Here is a 20707-nt window from a genome sequence, read left to right on the forward strand (position 1 = left end):
GTCCTGGCTCACACTGATTTCAAATTCAGATGCATGCTGAGCATAGAAGCAGCAAGAGCCAACTATAAAAGGTAAAATGATTGCCTTCTCTGATTGCTGCATGGAGGAGGAGACAGAATAGTCTTTAGTGGCCAAAAATAATAATGAAGAGCAATACTCTATGACCTGATCATTGACTTAACAGGAACAGACTGTATTTTCATATTTACATGTACAGACAAGGACCAGCAGAAAAGAGACAGACTAATTCAAACCCTTGATAAATACAAGAAGGATCTTGTATGTGATCTTCCTGCCTCACCAGTCAAGTGCAGAAGTATTTCTCCAAACCAGCAGAAGACAGCGTAAGACCTGTCACAGAGGTGGTGTTGAGCCATATGAAAAAGCCCATTTTACCCTTAGTTAGCTGTGCTCTGTGGTGTGGGGAGTGCCTGTAGCACAGCAGTTATGGGCAGGTTTGTTCAGTGTGGCTTTTTATAGTCTAGTCAAGCAGAGATAATATTTGACTCTCAGTTTTGCCACCTGGCACCTGTCCTCCCACTGTATTGTTTCTGTCCCTACATGGCCTACAGTGACAGGTATCCATGTCATGGCTGTGTGTATGTGACTAAAATGTGTTCAAGAAAACAGTGTTTTCAAGAGAATTATTTGTGTTGTTTTACAGTATTCCCTGAATTTTGGAACACTGCTTATTGGTAAAACCAAGACCCTAACTAATTAATTCTATTTCTATATATTCTCCCAGAGACCAGAAACTGGACAGTCCCATATTAATGTGTGTAAACTTGTTCTTCACCAAACTCTGCCAATGGACCTCATCTCAACAAATTCTTGCACAACATTTCATCTACCATAGCCCAGTGTCTCTCTCAGGCAGAAATTCCTCAGCAGACTATATTTAGGTTGTAAGACTTTCTATAATTTGAGAATCATAGTGGGTTTAGCATTAGATTTCCGATGATATTGTTTACAAACATCATCCAGTTCAAACATGCATTATTTTGTTTTGTAAAATCTTTCTCCTAGTGAGATGAATAGCAATAGATCACAATTTCACCTGGGGTATTTGTGAGGAAAGCAGTGGCTCTGTTTGACTTCAAACTCATGAGATGATGCCGTGCTCACACCTGCACAGGCACACAAGAAGAGAGAACAGAAGATACCATTGAAGGAGGACTGTGAGACTGCCATTGAGTCATCAACTCCATAGGCAATAATACACAATCCCCAAGGAAGAAAAAATATCCTGTTCTCCTTCTGTCAGCCCTGGCAAGGAAAATGAGATTTCTGTAATTTCCCAAGACCACTTGTTATTAGAAACCTCAGCTTAGTAAAGAGAAGGAAGGGAAAGGAAACTAGATAAAGGACTGGTTAATTAGCTCAAGCACAGTGGCAGGATGGTTTTACTGACTAACCACCAACTGTGGTTCCCAGAACTGATCAAGTCAGTTCTTAAAACCAATAGAGCCAGTTTGAAAACAGGTTCTTAAAATTCTTCCTGCATGAGCTACTTTGTTGGAAATAGCGTCTGTAGCAAATTCTCGTGTAATTTTTCTGTCAGTTTTGTTCTTTAACTTTCAGATCAACTGGGCACTGTTGGAAAATGGTCACCCACTGTCTGGTCAGAGCAACTATCCCAGGACAAAGAGAGAGCAGCCCCTCTCTGTATCACATCAGAAGTTCACTTCAAGGACTCTGAGGCTGGCTCCTGCTGCAAGGAAGGCTGTCCCAAATACTGCTCTGTGTGCTTTGTGTCACACACCAGTTCACAGTCCTAGTGACCACAGATCATCTCCTTCACCCCTCCTGCAGCCTCACATGCCTTTGGGTAGTCACAACAGGAGGAAGGCATTTCAAAACTCTGTTCATACAGCCTACTCTGGGGACCTCCTTGACAAACATGCAATTTACTTTACAGAAAAGAAACAGTGTTTTACCCCTCGGATCTTGAAGACGTCACATCAACCTTTTCTTGTAAAATATAGGTATTATAATCCTCCTTCCAGAAAAAGGAGCTCCTCCCCAAGCAGACCATCAATTAAATCAGCAGGCACCAACAGCAAAGAGAGAGAAGGCTTACACAGGTGCTGACATCAATGCTAAAAGTTACACAATTTTGTTTTCAAACACATCATTTGAATCATAACTGTTTCTCACTGTACTTTTAATCTTTCCGATTTTTAGAGGATGCACATATGAGACCACATTCTGCTCACTTTCCTCAGCAGCCAGTTGAGGTTAGTGTACCCAGTGAGTTACAAAGACAAAAGGGCAGAAAACACTACTCATAAGCTGTCCAAACACAAAAGCTGTCCTGGTTATGTGGAAATGAAATGGGTAATGGAGTCAGTGGCTTTGGGGAATCTTTGTTAAGAGCAAAACCAAAATGTTCAAGTATCTTATGAGAAGTGACTAAGATAATTGAGAAATCCAGCATGCAGGGCCAGATAGGGTCAACAGGCATCTGTGAATAAAAAAGGAGCACCTAAGTAACTGGTCTCTCTGAGAAACACAAATGAGACACTGTGATGTGGAAAACAGTGTATCCCAAGACAAATCTGCTCTTCTGAGAGTGGACCTCTTTCCTACTTGACTGAACTCTTGCTTTTTGGTTGGTTTACAGCCTTTCATTCCATCCAAATAATAACTTGGAGCACAGAAATGTCCAGACAAAGTGCTATTCACTCTGACTACAGTCACAGGTCATGCAAGATTTTGTCTGGAAGTTGCACTCCATTAGTCATCTGGATTTTCAAGATGAATGGTGAATTGATTTAGGAAATTTTACTGCACTTAAAAATAAGGGTTGCTTAACAATAGCCAAAGCCCAGCATGATAGAGGAGTTTTGTATAATTCCTTGATGCCCCTTTACAGCAGCCATGCTGAATTTCTACACCACTCAGCCAAGGAAACACAGGCATGATATGTGACGGCCTTGTGCTTGATAGTACTATTTCAGTCCTTATTCCAACTACCAAAACCTTCATTAACAATGTGAGCTGGACAAGCTCCTACTTTCATTTGATGACCTGATCTGATTTTCTATGTCCTCTTTCAAAAACATAAATGTATTTTGCATGTCCTTCTGAATAAAATGCTGTTGTATTTGTATGGAATCTGTAAAGATTTTCAATTTTGACAGAAATTCTGATTTCCTTTGTATTTTCTTCCTTTCTCTCAGGTTATACAAGCTGATTTCCATTTCTGCTAACATGAACCTACCCAATAATAATACTTGTTCATTATTTCCATGAGTGATTGACACCCAAGACATTTATTTCACATGAGCTGGAATGTGATATAGTTGGGATTTTGATATGTTGTGAAATCAGATTATTTCCCCTGGTACTCTGAATGGAAATAAATATTGATAATACAAAGATAATTAAACAAATTATTTACTTTTTTCTCCTTTTCATTTTTGTGGCAGAACCATGAATTGTGGAGTCATGATTCTGAAATGCCATTTTCTCCAGGATTACAACTTGAAGAAGTGTAAGTCAAATGTTTGTTTGTCCCTTTTAACTATTTCTAAGCTTCATATCAAAATATTAAAGTAGAAATCTAGTGGAAAATAGAAAACATGACACAAAAGCCTATTACCAATGGCTGCATGCAGAGAGTAGAGGGATTCTATTGGGAATAAAGGATTCAGCTACTTGCTTGGGAAATGTGGAATCAGAAAGTTGGAAGAGCTTTTCAAGGTCATGCTCTTACTGTATTAGTCTTAACATATTTAGCCTGCCTTTTACTGTAGGCAAGCTAAATATGTTAAGACTAATAAATAAACAATACTAAAATTATCTTCTGGTACCTTTTTTCACTGGAACAATTTTTAACTGATTATTCACAAAAGGCATAGATCTTTTAGATTAATGAAATTAATGGATTAGAATATTTTGGGAGTTGATCAATAGAATTGTCAAAATCAGTCATTTTAAAACTTATAAGACTGATTAGTAAAATATTAAGACTAGTAAATAGATTAAGAGTAGTAAATAGATTAAGCACTTTTGTTTAATTACTCTAAAACCAAAGCCTCTTTAGTTGGTATTGTAAAACCTTGTTTGTATTCTGTGTATGTTAAAGAAAGACACTGACAATTTATGTGTTTGTACAGAGAAGAGTGCCTTTGTTTTCTCCAGGATCTTACAAATGATATTTTAATTAGAAGTTGTTACCAAAAAGAGTAAGTGCTTTGACTTTATTATTTAATTCTTTGAGAAACAAAATTTTGACAAATCAGTGTAAAGAATTGGTGGTTTTAATGACAGCAAAGTGTAACTCTGATTCAGTTTAATTGGATGAACACTTTTGTGACTGCACTCTATGGGAATCTAAATTGAGTATCTGAACAGAAAATAATCTCAGCCAGCCTCATATTTCCCACTGACTTCTAGTAGAGACATGGAATTATCATATTTGCTAACCCTGCTCTCAAGCTCATTCCTTTATACAGGATGGTGATGGATTTTACTGTTACAACTGTCTCATTCCAGTTCCTAGCCAAACTTGAGCTAGCAACCTATGGAGTCTTCTCTAGCAAAGTTCATCAGAGCAAGAGTCTGTGTTTAGAGTTCTTCATCCCTCCTATCAAAGCAAAATAAATAAATGCAATGATTGCTTTCTTTAGGATATGTGCAGTCTCAGGTTAATGATCCACACAAATGTTAGAGCCAAACACACCTCATGCCACTGGTGTCTAAATGCAGCAACTTTTTCTGGGCTCATGTTCTGTACATTCTAAGAGTAAATCAACATATTTTTAATATTTAGAGAGCTGTGATAAGCCACAGAGCCCTTTATCGCCCTGCTAAAAGTGACAAAACTGGGTTCCCCTTTCCTAAGCAAATTCTTGCCTGCATCTGAACTGGAAGAAACTCCTCCTTTGATAGAGGATTTTATCTCAATGTTTAAGATTTTAAGTTCTTGATGCCAGAGAGGTGCCAAGCCCCCAAGTCAATTCACCTCAGACTGACACCAAGGTATTTCTTTTTCAGTTTAGAGGATTTGAGTTAAAATTCTTAAGCCCCTTAAAAAAAAAAAAAGTGCCAATGACACAAGTTGTTAGTTTGTATTCTGAGTAATCAGTTAAAGGTAGGAGTTCCCCTCCTTCCTTCTAGGCATTTTAGTTTTCAGACAAACATAAGGTCCAAATTAGAAGTGAATTTTCTGGATTCATTAGGAGGAGCACTAGCAGATTTGGAAGACACCAATTCATTTACACTGAAATGGTCACAAAGCATGGGGCCAGCCCATAGATCCAGTAAAAAAAAAGTTAAGGGTCTGTGTGTTTGTGTCCCTGCTCAGGCCTGCAGGGTGAGAGGACTACTCTGCTGGCTTTAGAGGGAGGTGGTTTAGATGCTGTGTACTGCTCCCTCAAAAATAAAGTTTAGTAAAAATATGTGAAAAATCATCCATTGCTGTTCTCGGGTTGTCTCTAATAACAGAACTTACTTTGCAAAAGAAAAGTGAACAATCAATAATATCCTTTCATTTTAAAGCACAAGATAGGTTTTAAGAAAGAGACACAACTTTGTAAATAGGTTTTAAGAAAGAGACACAACTAGTGGCCTTAGCTACCCTGCAGGATTAATATTATAGATACATTTTAAAGTTTCCATTTATTTAGGCCAGTATTCTACAGATAAAATCATGGATGCCCTCTCAGTTCTAATATACAGTATAAAACCAAACTAGCTCTGCTGAGCCCTCCAGCTCATTGCAGACATTGCTGAAAATGCCACCATTTAATGAGATTAGATCTAGGGTTAGATTTAATTACTATTGTAGAACCTGGAGACCTAATTTCCCTAGTCAGATAGGCCTTTATTTTTACCAATTCACACATCTTTTGCTCATAGCTCATCATTGCTCTAAAAAAGTTATTGAGAGAACTTTCTCAAGACATCTCCCTTTCCCTAGTACACCTATTAAACAAACTATGAGCACGAAAGTCCCACCTTCGGTGATTCCCTAAGAAGTTACTGAAAAAGAGACCTAAGAACAAACATATCATGCAAATGATCGTCAGAGTCTAAAATGTGGTGGCTAGGGGCAATTCCAAAGCCCTCTTTGAGTAGCACCATCTATTGAACAAAGGAACAAGCGCTATAAATGAATCTAGGAGGCTGCATGCAGGAGTGCCCAGCACCCCAGTACCCCCAGCAGTCTCACTCACAGTCAGTGTGGTGGGACAGAACTTGGCAGTAGCAAGAGAGACTTAGGCCCTGCCAAAGCACAGAGGGGGACTACTATATTGTGATGGGGAGCACCAGTACTCCTATACTTTTTCATTAAAAATAGAAGAGGAAATTAGAATTATATACACAAAAGTCTTTCCCTAACATAGTTCCTGCCAAACAGCAATGCCCTTGGAATGACAATATCCAACAACCTTAAAATGTTTAAGATTTTAGTTTTCAAATCTGCTTACAGGCAGATGGGGAGGGGATGGAGCAAAAGTGGAAGGTTGGGATGTATTTTAAGTGATCTGAAAAACAGGCTGAGTAGTTATTTTTCATTTTGAAAGTATATGGACCTTGAACAGTTGAATTTTTTTGCACTGATGTTCCTTTTTATTTTTTTAAGGGCATTAGAAGATGTATTTCAAATGCACATTAAAAGTAAGAGGCATAACCTTGATGAGGTGAGCAAAAAAAATCTAATATAAAATATGCTGTCATCTCCAGTAGAAATGCTGTACATCAATGCTGAGCAACAATTTATGGCAGATCAACTACCATGCAATTTTAATAAAAAGCAAGGAGAAATTCCCCCTACCAAAGCAGAAGTAAGGGTGTTTTCCATGAAGGGCTAGTAAAGAGAGATTTTTCTGGACATTTTTGTGTATTGCTCTAATAATGTTTCTAAAAGACAGATAATGTAGTTAGCATGCAGAGTGGCTTTAATTACATAAAACCTGTTCACAAAGAACATTTCCTGCTGCACTTTTTTGCTGTGACTGCTATTTTCTGAAGTAGACCAGCAAAATAGGCTTGGAGGCTGTGACTAGATCCAGTAAAAAGACTTTGCAATTTAATAGCTTGAGTTTAGAAGTTTGGTCACCACAACAAAATGTAAAATTCTAAGTTTAACATTAAGACTCCCCAGGTGCCTGCTGAGAATTATACACCTCAAAATGCTTGTCTGGACATCTCCCACACTGAGAGGGAAGAGGCCTGTGGAGAAACAAGAAGAAATGCCAGGCACAAATCCACAGCCACAGTCCCATCTCTTTGTCTGGAAGTGTGGCTCCTTACCTAGGATGAGCAAAAGCACATTTTCCTGTGTTAATCCTGGGTTTAGAGTCCTCTCCTGAGAGCAGAGCTTGTAACTGTCCTTTGGAAAAATTGGGAAGAAGACACTGTTTTCCTTTTAAAAGCCATTCACAGAGAAAGTGGCATTAGTGGCATTGCCATTTGCTGTTACCCCAGTTTGGTTGAGGCATTTGCCCATAAAATGGGGAAGGCAGACTCCAAAGGCTGAGAAGACCCCAATCCAACACCTCAACTGGCTTTTGAACTAATTCCTCTAGGTTAAACTGTAGGAGCAAAATGGGGGACAAGCACTGCAAATTGAGGCTGCAGCACTGATTTAAAAGGCACTAGGTTTTTCTGCTTCCCAATAACTGAAAATGTAAATTCCTTCTTCTTTACAGACTCTGAATTAAAGGGAAAAAAGGAGATAAAAACACATTCCCAAGGGCCTGCTACAGAACTGTGGGTTCCACAGAGGGTGCAGGAGTTCTTTCACAGCCTTCCTTGCATTGCCTGCTAATTGGAGGGGCCCTGCCCAGTGCACAGGGCTTGGGGCATGGGGCTTTTTCATCCTGTGCTTCTCCCATGTCCCACAGGGACTGAGCCTGCTAATTCCAGCTTTGAGAGGGAACTGATGCTTGAGTTCCTCTCAAGATCTTACTTTAAAGGCCTCTGCACAAGAAGACATATCATTGGGTCAGATGATCCAAAGGTTTCATGGTCAAGGACTCAGAGATTGCATTCTAAAGCTCATATTGCTGCAGCACAGTCAGGTAGGAGCTTTTCTGAGAAACTGTCAGAGACTGGCTTTTAAATAAGCTACATTGACTTATTTTTTTTCTGCAAATTTTTAACCATTTAGAATTACACTTCCTTCAACACTAGGCATGTGGGAGTTGCACACGATTTGCACATTGAGTAAACAAAAATCAAAGGAATTATAAAATAATTAGAATGCAGAATGTTATTTTGTCTTTTAAAGTGCTACAGTTAGGGGAGAGGTGGTGTTTTGGTAACTGTTTAGTTGCTGGACTGACAGGCAGCAGGTGGAAAAAGTGTTTAGGGAATTATCTGAGTTGAAATTAGTGAAATTTAATTTGGTTTTGCGGGGAAAAAATCAGCAGCTGCACCTCAAATTGAGAGGATATGTATTTTACATCTGACTAGAAGATGCTGAGCATATTTGTAAGGTCAGCTGTTGCCTTAGAGATAGAGCTGAGAAACCTTTAATAGGAAACTGAAGGTACACGATTGCTTCCAGAAGGATGAGTTTGTAAGCAGTGGCAGATTTCCACTATGTCCCACTGCAACATGTTTGATATCTATGAACACATTGTTCTGCACCTGAGCTGAGCTTAAGTCGGGTGTCTCCCCCTTCAAAAATACTGACTAAAAATATTAAAGAAACTCAAAAAAGAGGAATAAAATTGGCCAAGAACTGATGTAAAGATTATTGTTAAGCAAATATTTGCATGTTTAGCTGTGCATCAATGAAAGGAAAAAGAACCAAGCTACCTCTGTATAACAAAAGAACACAGCACACACAGGAGACAGAAGTGTTCTTTGGAAAGGTTAAATAAGAAGTGTAAGCATAACTTACATCATGAGAAGCTTGTGAGCAGTGACATTTATTAGACCAGGCACAGTTCCCACAAGAAAAGTAATGGAAGATGAATCACTTTGAGGCTTTTAAAAGTGAACTAGCCAGTGGATAGAAATGAATTTCATAGTGAGTGGACTTTCGTCCTACAAAAATTTGTTTTTCTCTTTTATTTTGTTGTCTTCAAACCAAACACTTTTTATTTCCTATCACTGCTTTCTGGACCAGACAGACAAAATAAGAAGATGGAAGCACATATCAAGGTCTTGCAATGGCTTTTTTTACCCACACTGAATGCCTCCCAAATTGTTATTTGGGTACTTCCTTCACTGAATTCTGCTCTTCTGTGTACTCGCTATCCAAAACCAACACTCTCCTCTCCAAGTTCCTGCTGGCATTTGCTCCAGTGTCTGAGATCTGTTCCCTGAAACAACCTCCACTTTGGTCTACTGCCTGCTAAACATCATGAGGGGGATTAAACCCACCACTACATGTTGCCTGACCCACCATCCATGTTTCTCCACACACCACGTCCAAGCAATCCTCACCACTTGCTAGGGAATTCACTGCTCTAGTACCTGCAGCCTCTTCTCCAGCTTTCAGAAAGAGAGTAGCACCATTGCTTTTCCAGGGAAATGGTCACACACTCAATGGGATGTTACATGGGGACTGAGGGAAAGAAGAATGCAATTAGTTGCCTAATTCAATTGGGAAATTGAGATAAATAACTTTTTTGCTTTAGAACATGCAGTCTCAAACAGCATGCCCAGGAGAAAGCATATACCAATCCTTCCAGCAAAATTTTTTTCTGCTGTTCATACTGTTTCACTGCCTCTGCAGACTGCATTCAGCAGTCTGCTTAGAAGTCTTCAGCTGAAGGCTCTTTTCACCTGGCCACCTCTGGATATTCAAACATTCTTTTATGACTGAGTATGACAAATTTTTTTTCTACCACACAAATTAAGAAACTGAAGAGTTTTTCCACAAATTTTCACAGAGGAAACAGCTTCCCCCATTTTATGTAGTAATGAAATGGTCTCCATTCAAGAAAGCTTGTCAAAATTGTCAAGCCACTCAAATTGCTCAAATCCACCATCAGTTTTATACCTTTAGAAGTGTAAGGATGATATATCTGCTGCAGAACCTGATCCATACTCAGATATATTTCAAGAAGCTATCAGTTCCATAAAAAATATTTCCTTGAAAAGAAAAAAAATGCTGGTCCTTGCTAAGAGGTACAAGTAAAAGAGTAGCTCTTATAATCCAGGAAAGTGGAAAACATATCTCCTGGGCTGGAAATAGCCACTGAGATGGGTCTGTAAGTGCATCATTTCTGGAAATTGATGGGAAACTAACACAGCACCTGCAGGGGTGAGGGATCCAGTGCCCATCAGTCTTCCAATGAGCAAACTGTTCCAAGTAAGTTATTTCTGGGAATTTTATCATATAAAACCAAAAGCTTCTGAAGACACAAAGTAATATCTTACACTTGTTTTATGCCTTTGCTTTTAGGAGGATCATAAAGTGTTCATTTTCAAAAAAATGCAGTTTAATGACACTAAAAGTTTTATCTCAGGTAAGGGGAAGATGGAAGACATCTGATAAATGGCACCCTGCAGTGTTACCAAACATTTCAGGACAGGAACATAGAACAGCACAGGCAACTGAACATCACAGTGGTGTGGAAGCTGAAACTGAAACGCCACTTTATTCAACCAAATAAAATAATTTCCTTTGATTACTGTGCAAGTCTGGCCTTGCTGATAAGACCTGGCAGAAAGTGTCATAGGGTCTTTCACAGCCATTAGTGGAAACATCTATTTTTACATTTCTAAGGGAGAAAACCCCTTCTTTTTGATGTACCACACCTCAGCACTATCTTGAGTCACACTGAAGCAGACACAGGAGAAAGCAACCTCTGCTTAATCCCTGGCACTATCTCCTACAAGTCCTTGGCCCTTCCCTTCTCAGAGCACCATACCCTTCCTACTTAGCCCATGTGCCTCGTGGGATTGCCTAAGGAGGAGACACATCACTAACGACTGTGGTTTGGGATGCTAATGCAATAATTAGTGGCTTAATCATCAAAGTGAATAAGCAACTTACAGACAGTCCCTTTCAGCCCTGTGCACTGTCACCATTTAAATACAGCATTTTGTAATGGACCATAATTAGATACTGCACATGGGAAAGTTTTAAAAGTAAACCAGTAAAAATGAAAATGACTGCTCTGAGATGAGCACAGGACCCAAGTTTATTCTTCTCACAACAGAAAATGTCAGTCATCTGGTATGTGGAAACTTTCTTCCAAACCAGTACTGACCCAGTGGCCCCATCACAAGCAGAAGGGGAAATGTCCTGTGAAACAAGTTTTCTTACCCCCGTGACTTAAAGTAGGAATATTGTATCTTAGCAAAATTTTAGAAATTCCAGCATGAATAGTTTAATTTAAATTCCTTCTATTTCTTCTGAAGTTTCAACTGGATGTTCTAATTTCACTGCCTGCTCTGGCCATTTATACAGCAGAGCTCATCCCATTTCAAGTGCACATTCAGTGGTGTGCCTGCAGGGGCAAACACCCTTTTCTTCAAGTTGCCTATGTAAACCAGAGTTTCCAAACATGAAGATAAGTGGAAAACGGGACAAGCACCACCCAAACGCGATCCATCTCACTATCAGAGGACACGTGTATGGTAGATTCTTCACACCTGCATTGGTTACTGTGTCCATTGAAACCAAGCCTAACCCAGACCATGATTTAGTTATAGGTCACCAAGCTTTAAAATGAGGTCTAGAGGGGAAACTCTCATAGGTAAAACACACTTTTGTAAAACTAATACTCACCTAGTTAAACACAGGATCCAATCAGCTAGATCAGCACTGTGCAGGCCTGGCCACAAGTTGTCACACATCCTAGCCTTCCATAGCCTTGGCTATTATACTGGATTTTTTCCTTTTGTTGAAGGTTCACTTTAGCAGTCAAGTCAGCAAAACAGAATACAAAAGATATAAAATTACCTTATAATATTTACAAAGAGCAGCCTTGCAGACAGGTTTTAATAACTTTTATATTAATTCAGAAATTTTTGTGAGAATTTCTTTTGAGTCATGGAAGAGGTTTAAAGTTGCTCTTTTCAGTTTCTTGGGTATTTCTTAATGTCTATCATAATACATTAAGGGCATAAACTTCTCAATAGAAAAAAATGCTGAATACTGCAAATCTCATCAGTCAGTTTGACAAAGCATGCGCATGAAGAAATCCACTGGATCCCTATCACAAGGAGTTTGCTCCATATTTTCTGAACACTAATATTCCAAGCCACAAAAGTGACTTCTTTTGAAGCACTGGTTGTTTTGTGTTTCCAGGTCATGGAGAGTGTTCATTATCTTTAACATGTTTCAACAGAACAAGTAATTTTCTCTCAAAATGGTTAAGATCAAATGCTTGTTGTAATGACCTTCAAACTGAACCCGAATTTTAACATTTTCCCAGTAAGCTCCTCAGAGCTTACTGGGAAAATGTTAAAATTTTTTGCTGCCCATTTTTTTCCCTTTCTGTGTGACAGCTTCCAGTCTCCATTCCATGCCATGAATACTCACAGGTCTTCCTCTGCAGAACAAAGAGGCCATTATCTCTCAATAAAGCAAAGTTCAGTGAAGGTGCTCCAGGAATCCTAATTGATTAAACTGTAATCCATTTTCCCCTTGATTCATTCTGACAGTGATATTAATAATTTTCTCAGTCTTGAGCAAGTCAAACCACACTGGTCAGATGCTCTCAGTCCATTCTGCAATCATCTGCCATTCAGAATCTACTCTTGTACTTTCCAAGATAGGTGAACTGTTTGCTTGCTTACTAGCCACCTGCAATCCAGACTGCTGACTGCACATTTCAGCACCATTTTCCCTTCTCCCAGTATGATTATACTGGATCACTGATGTCTTTTAATTCCAATAGTCTTGGTTCTTTGTAAGGCTGAAATAGAAAAATACATGGGGTCACAAGAAAATATGAAAAAGCACCTGGTTTTGCTCCAATGAATTCTGGATGTTTAAGCTGGTGTCTCACCTATGAGGAGCCTGAGCACGTGGTAGGCATAACCTTGGGCTACATGCAGTCCCAAGATATGATGTAGCAATCTTTCACATTATTCCCACACAGAAAAGGTTAATTTGCTGCTACTTTATGCTGTGTGTTCCATGGAGCACTACTCCATGCTGTTTATTGTAGGCAGGCACTTCCCATAGAACATGCTCCACTAAAAGAACTAAGTTAACTTACTCCTAAAGGTAAGAGCCAAGTGCTTTCTAGCAGTTACCTGCTCTGTAGGTGCCTAAGACAGCTCTGTAAAGGCACAGAAGTACCACATGATGCTCAAGCACTGCTCATGCTGCAACATCTGTGACCTGGAAAAGAGGTTCTTGTTTCTAGCCTTTTCTGGTATTTAATGTAGATGGAAGCTGCATCTTTCAGAAGGGGATTTTCCAGGAGAATTTAACTAAAAGATAGATAATCTAGCAAAATGGAAGATAACTGCAAAATTCCTTGCAAATGGAAGACAAGTCTCTGGGACTTGAGTGAGCTAGAGGAAATAAATGAATGAGGTAGTGGGGACAGAAGTGAAACACCTACTTAACTGAAACCTCATTTCAGTAGTTTTCTCCAGTTAATTAAGTATTGAGGAAAATGGATGCAGAAAGTACATTTTAAAGCAATCAAGTACTGCCAGAAATCAAGCCAGCAATTTGAAAAGAGAACAACACTGCTCTCTGGCATCTGACAAAATAAGATATTTGACAGGGAACAATATGTGCAGTACTGGTTAATTGGGAGGCGAGGAGAAGAATAATCATAGCTGCATTACTGAATTTATAGAAGTGTCTCCAGTGTACCACAGGGACGATGTGAATTTGTGGAATCCTCCTGCCTGCTACAGCAAGCCAGCAATCACTTACATTCCCATCAACATTTTTTTCAATGTACCGTAGACAGCAATGCAGAAATAGCAACTGTGGTAGCTGAGCCCAGGAGAATTGCCTTTAAAATGACTGTAAAATTCCCCACTTTCCTCTATTGATGAAGAGATATTGGATAAGAAACAAGTGGGGAAGAATTAACACTTGGTCTCCTATGCTAAAGCTCATCAGAGCAGGGTACAACCCTTTCCCAGTTATCTGGGAGTATGGAATATGGCTATTCCAGCATCAGTTCTACAGCAGGTTAGGTTGACTGTGTGTTTTTGCAAAGCACCATTTTTGGAGCAAAGACAAGACCTTAATTTCCCTCTCTTTTACTTCTAAGCTGTAGCCCAACACCATGGGAACTCAAACTCAGCTACATTTTGGGAGCTCTGGCAGTACATTCAAGGCTGTATTATCTTCCCTGCAGCTGGTTCACTCACCTTCCATTTTTAACATGTCATTTTAAGCACATTAAAATGATGCTTTCAACACAAGAGTGCTGCTTTGTCAAAGAAGTCAGCAATGGGGATGGAGACACCTGAACAAACCAATCATTTGGTACCCTTCCCAATCATACTCAGAGCAGTGTAAGGGGATGTGCACTTTGTGGGAGATTCTTATTTAGATAAACCAATATTTTCATGTGTCTCAGCAGTAAATTTGCTGGCCTGAAGATAATAATCAGGAGTCAGATACCAAACACATATAAAAAGAGAAGTAAAAGAGCAGCTAACCAAGTTAAACAAGCAGTGAAGCAAGTAGGAGATCTGGGAATCACGAAATATATTCTTTCCTCTGTAATTTTTCACAAGAAATTGAAGAGAAGGAAAAATCCCAGAGGATGAAGTATCAGTCTTCTCCATTACTACTTTTAGCCTCCATGATTGGAATCTAAGGCAATTATGTTAGTCCAAAGTTAAGTTAATCCAAACTATGCTTCCCTCAGAAGAACTAAAATCTTCAATCCCTCAGCCTGGCAGTGTCTAAAACCATACATAAGTTTAAATATCAATAACAGTGCTGAAAACAGACTATTTTTCAATTTGAGGTCAAAAGAATACAGAATACTTCCCTTTCTCTATACTGAAAAAAAAAGAATTGAAGCAGTCCCCAACCACAATGAATAACTTCCAACTTCCCATTTTGCCTCTAGAAGAAAAAAATGAGTAGTCAGATGTGGATACACAGCCTTCATGAAAAAGTGAATCTTCCTTCACAAGATCAAATGTATTTACACTGTATTTTATGTGGTACTCAGCAGGCCACCTAAATAAAGGAGCCCTGAAATAAAGGAACCTCTGTATCTAGCACAGAGCAGATACTCACTAAGCTTCCATCTGTTTAATTTATGAAGCACAGTAGTAGCAGAAAAGCAAAATACAAAGAGCTGCTGATTTTTCTATGCACCCATCAGACCTTTCACTGAAGTATTTCAACAGCTGTATTGTCAATAGAGATCATGATTTGTCTGCTGTTAAAAAAGCTTCCAGGAATAAAACCCTGCAAAAAGCCAAACAGATTTAGCTGTTACATAGCTACATCCTGTTTTTCTATGTTCCGTAGAGCTTCTGAACTCTACACTGAAATAAGTGCTTGGGTGTGCATAGAAGTATGTCAGAGAACATCCACACATACAAATATATATATATATATATAATATATATGTGTTATATATACATCTATCTATTATGTATACATCCATCTATGTATCTATGTATCTATCTATCTAATCTATTTACAGAGATCATCTCCTATCTCCTGGCCCTGGAACTATAGATAGACGAGTCCATATATCAAACAAGTCCACAACATTGACTTTGAATACTGCTATTGCAGTCTGCTTTCACCATAGTCCACCTTGTATCCACTTGTCAACATCATTAATTTCAAACAGCTGTTTTCAATTGCTGTTTTCTGCAGAAAATTGCTGACAGCCTTTTGTAATTTATGGCTATTTAGGATAAGATAGCCAAAGCAGAGGGAGGTGAAATCATTAAGGGTTAGACAGATGAAATCTCAAACAGCAAGAACAAGGCACCTGAAACTAGCTCAAGGACAAATTTGGAGTGTTCTCCAGCACCTGGGCCACGGAGTGGCACTGGGTTTTTTTTCCTACAGTGTTTACATTGTTCAGCAGTGTTACCCTGTGTAGAGGGAACTTGTTTGGCATGTGTTGCATGGAGAAGTTCCCCATTAGGTGTGTGTTGCACTTTTCTCTGTCATCACCTTCAAGGTTTTAGGGCACTATTTGCTTTGTTGTCTAACACACTTCTGAGACCAGGCACATTTGGATTCATCACTGGTATTTTTCTTCCTGCTTAAAAGTGTATTAATTTGCATCAACTGTAGGGCACACCAACAAAACTAGCTGGATAGTGAGAGTGTGATTCTTCTTTCAGCTCCATCTCTCCCTCCCACTGGCCATCACTGGATGAGCAGACTCTTCCAAGTGGTCCCAGTGAGCCAACAAACGTAGGAATGGCAGCACTGTCCCCAAGGGTGGAAATGCAGGGCAGTGCAGAGAACTCGTGATCACCCCTGCATCCAAAGGGGCTCCACAACTCATGGCAGGATCTGATATTTTAAACATTTTACATTTTGACCCCTGAGAGATCAGTTCCAGCACTGGCCCTTAATAATAAGAATCCAGGAAGAGCAGCCAACAAACAAATCTCCTCTTATGTTTTTCTTTCATTACTAGGTAAAAAGGAGAAGAATAGTTCAAAGTCTGAAAAAAGAGCTGAACATCACAAACCACCCAGACCCTTCCATCAGCTGTGGGGGAACATGGCAGAAGGATGCCAGCATTCCTGCAACATACTTTTAATGTACAACTCTGGGCATTTCAGGGAGCATGCAAAACCACTTGGGACAGCAAACTAGATTTTACACCAATCATAATGTAAACCTTGGGTAAACAGGAAAGTGAAGAAGAGATCCAGCTAATGCACCTTCCTGTGATGTAACACAGTATCACTATGGCAACAACCAGGTTAGCATGCTAAGAACAATAGCAAGCACCAAAGATATTTTTACAAGGACTTTTACCGTCAGAGTAGAAAGCCACATACAAGTGTCCTTTCATTCATTACAGAGAGGTGACAAAACACATCCTATGCAATCCTACTATGAATCCTGATGAGGCATTCTGATTTTTTGCTCTGCATGTTTGATATACATATAGGTTGGAAATTATGCTCTTGATAGAGCTTCCCTGTGTGGATTGTGACCTCATCAGTTTGCAAGGGAATGTAAAATATGAAGTCCTACTTTCAATAGATTCAGGCATTAATCTAAGACCTCTTTAAAATCTTAACCTACAGCAAAATACATACATACCAGTACTCCAATACATACTAGTTGCTAAAAAAACCCCAGACATGGAACATTTCAAAATGCAAACATTTCACACTAATGAAATATAAAGGGTTATAAAATACAAATGCAGCCATGTAGGAAAATATGTAACAACTAAAGTCTCAATGCTTTCTTTTACTGATGATAGTTACTTCTTTCGCTATAACATAGTTGTTCAAATTTGTCTGGTTAAGATTAGACAGCTTTCTAAAGATAGATGTTTTTTCCACACTCTTCTCCAAGTGGGACACTTTTCAAGGCATCAGATTAGAATAGAAAAACACTGATTTGGATAAATAAAACACACCAGTTTTGTTTGGGTTTTTTCTATTATCAGCTACCAAAGCCTTTTCATACCCATGCTTCTATCTCAAGCTTAATTTTTTTTTTCATTGCTAATTCCACAGATGAGTCATTTGTCAATATACAAAACTTGGTCTGAAATAATTGAGCTTTTATGAGCTTTGACAGCATTCTGACATAAGATGAGGCAATAAAATGCATCCTTTAAGATAGGTCCCTTTCAGTCTACAAGGATTGTTTTAATTACCTAACACTTGAGTTAACAAACAACTGGAGATGTTTAAGAAAAAGCCACAAGATCTACTGCTGTGACCCCAAGCCCTGGTATATCCAGTTACTGAAGGATAGTTTGTGTGGCAAGATTTTGATCTTTTGAATAATGAAAAATATTTTCATTTGCCTGATTCTGTTACACATATTTGATACAAATGTTGAATTTCTTTAAAGATGTTTTAGTTAGACTGATGAGTAGATAATTTGTTCTACTAAACTGACTGTATTCTAACAGACAGTATTGTAAGAAAGGCAGAATAATAGTGTGTATGTATATGTAAAAGAGAGAACTCTGCTTTGAGGGTGAAACTAACCATGAAGTAGAAGGTATCAATTATATATTGAAAGTTCAGCTTGAAACCTAAATATTGTCTCTTGGTTTAAGGAATTTCTTTCAAGGTGTAGAAAACATTATTACATACTTTTGTTGAAAGAAGAAACAACATCTTTCTGACACAGTAACAACAACAATGTGAAAATGCCTCTCTGCTGCGTATCTTGGAGCTTTAGGGCACCACTGCTCATGTACAGGAGCTTGATTTCCCTAATACGTGAATTATCAGCAACTAATTTCTGCTGAGTTGGATAATGACTGATGTTGTTGATGTCACCTTTTTCTATAGTGTTAAATTGGTCTGTGCTGCTGAGCAAGCCCAGTTAGACCTTTGAAATCCACAAGCCGGGGTGAACATTTTTGTAATGAATCATTCTAAATTCAAGTGCACTGTCATGAACTGTATGGAGTTATTTCTCTTGTATTGATGATACCAGAATCTTATATCCTATTTCCAGAAAAGTCACTGTATTTTGATATCTCAAAGACCTTTCCGGAATGAGAAGGAGGTAACCTATTTCTTGACACCTGAATGTTTCCCAACACATCCATTCTCCTTACATCAGGTACAGCTCTTCAATGATTTTCATAGAGACAGATTTGAGGCTAAGCACTGTCAAAGTGAAGACTAACCTGCAGCAGAGCAGCAGCCAGCCCCTGCTGGTAGAACAAGAACAAATTGTTGTGATAGGGTCCTTTCTGGCCAGGTACAAAGTGCTCACCCCCATCTTGCTGAGGTTTACTGGCTGGCCAAGGGCCAGGTGGCAGATGTGCAGATCAACATACAACCTTCAGCTAGGGAAGTACATTGTCGGATGCTTTGTTTCAGGGAAACAGGCAGTCCTCTTTGGCTTTGTTTGAATCATGTCTCACCCCTATTTTCACAGTATTATTCCATCAGGAAGAAGGGATACCAAGAGACAGAACACTAGCTAGGCTTGTAAACTGGATGCAGTTGCCATCTGGTTCTATATTTTAGTGTTGCACTTAGAAAATAAGTCATTGTTTCATTTTGAATCATCCAATAGCGTTTGCCACATTTTTACTGGAAAATAGTATTTTTAGATACTTTAGTAAGTTTATTTTCCATTTGTAAATCAACCATTAGTACACAATAAAAATGACAATTAACTACATGGCAAAATGCAGCCACTTTTTCTATGTTTTAATTTTTTTAACAGCTTTATAAAGAAGTATTTACAGAAAATTTTGCAATTACATCTAAAAGGAGGTTGTAGCCAGGTAGGGGTTGGTCTCTTCTCTCAGTTAACCAGCAATAGGACAAGAGGACACACAGACTCAAGCTGCACCAGGGGAGGTTTGGCCTGGCCATTAGGAACAAGTTCTTCACAGAAAGAGTGATTGGGAATTGGAATGGGCTGCCCAGGGAGGTGATGGAGTCACCACTCCTGGAGGTGTTTAAGAAAAGACTGGATGTGACACTCAGTGCCATGGTCTGGCTGACAAAGTGATGTTAGGCCACAGGTTAGATTCAATGACCTCAAAGGTCTTTTCCAACCTAATTGATTCTGTGATTCTATAAAAAGATCAGTTATATCTGTTCACTATTATTTCAAAATCTTGTGTGACTATTGGTATTAGTAAATATTCACAAAGAAGCTCTGCAGAACCCATATATCGTTATTCATTGGAGAAGAGAAAATGGTACCCTCCAGATAGTTCTGATACTTATTTACAAACTGGTTTTGATCACCAGTTATTCTGAGTAGTGACTAACTCAGATTTACTGCACCTTACAATTTTCTTTTTGCTCATCTTGCTCAGATAATCCTTGTTCATTTAGGGAATTTTTTGCTTTGTGCATTGTGTGACTCTCCCTAGTATTATCAGAGAGAGGTTTTGGGGATTGTTTCTGCAGGCAAAGCGGTGACCTTGATGTAGAATTCATTGGTGGAAAAGCTTGGGACCGCTGCTCATCATTTTCCTGTAATGCAAACAAAAACATCCTTGTTTTACTGGTAACGGAAAACCATATTAGCTTTCTGCCTTGGGTTGAAAGACTTGCTGCAAAAGACTAAATATTGGGAATTTGCAAAAGACATAAACTTATTGGAAGCAGAAAAACATATTTTTAAGGCATTTATCACTCTGAATACACAATACAGTGAGGCTTGATAACTCTTGTTTTGTTGTGGTATGAGATGAAATATCTGCTACACTGCTGGCAAGCTATTTTCCAGTAGCAGAAAAAGCTACACAAGGAACAGACAGTACTATTAAGCTGTTTACTAAAGTACCTGGTAGTGTGTACCAAGAGCTGTATTTAATTTTTTCTCTACATATTCTGCAAATGTAAAGCACAGGTGTCACTTTTTTGCTGACATCTGGGCAGAAACCACTGCTTTCACATTTTGACCGATGTGCAGTCAAAGCACTCAATTTAAATTCTACATTAAATTCACACAGAAAAGTGAATAAATTTGCATATGAACATGACAGGCACTTTTTAAGCACCTTGAGAAATTTGCAACAGTTTGAAACTAGGTATTTGAAATAAAGTAGATGCAAGTATCTGTCAAAGAGAAGGAAACAAGGTTTACTTCACTTTTAAAACAAGACACACCATTTACTGTATTAATATAAAGCATGAAACAACA

At 38.8% G+C, this 20707-nt stretch overlaps 2 protein-coding genes across 2 annotated transcripts in view; one reads left to right on the top strand and one right to left on the bottom strand.

Moving 5' to 3' along the window:
* Positions 1-16649, top strand: part of LOC136554025 (spermatogenesis-associated protein 7 homolog) — a 34801-nt gene extending 18152 nt beyond the window's left edge. The window contains exons 4-10 of the mRNA XM_066545819.1: positions 218-342; positions 1582-2081; positions 2174-2237; positions 3432-3496; positions 4122-4190; positions 6593-6650; positions 16524-16649. Of these exons, the coding sequence (XP_066401916.1) occupies positions 218-342; positions 1582-2081; positions 2174-2237; positions 3432-3496; positions 4122-4190; positions 6593-6650; positions 16524-16649 (1007 nt within the window). The remainder of the gene's footprint in view (positions 1-217; positions 343-1581; positions 2082-2173; positions 2238-3431; positions 3497-4121; positions 4191-6592; positions 6651-16523) is intronic.
* A 3184-nt stretch (positions 16650-19833) lies between these two features.
* The window catches only part of CENPF (centromere protein F), a 34042-nt gene continuing 33168 nt past the window's right edge, over positions 19834-20707 (bottom strand). Inside the window, exon 19 of the mRNA XM_066547841.1 lies at positions 19834-20034. Within this exon, the coding sequence (XP_066403938.1) occupies positions 19834-20034 (201 nt within the window). The remainder of the gene's footprint in view (positions 20035-20707) is intronic.

This window comes from Molothrus aeneus, chromosome 3 (genome assembly GCF_037042795.1).
Source record: "Molothrus aeneus isolate 106 chromosome 3, BPBGC_Maene_1.0, whole genome shotgun sequence".
NCBI classification, from domain to species: Eukaryota; Metazoa; Chordata; class Aves; order Passeriformes; family Icteridae; genus Molothrus; species Molothrus aeneus.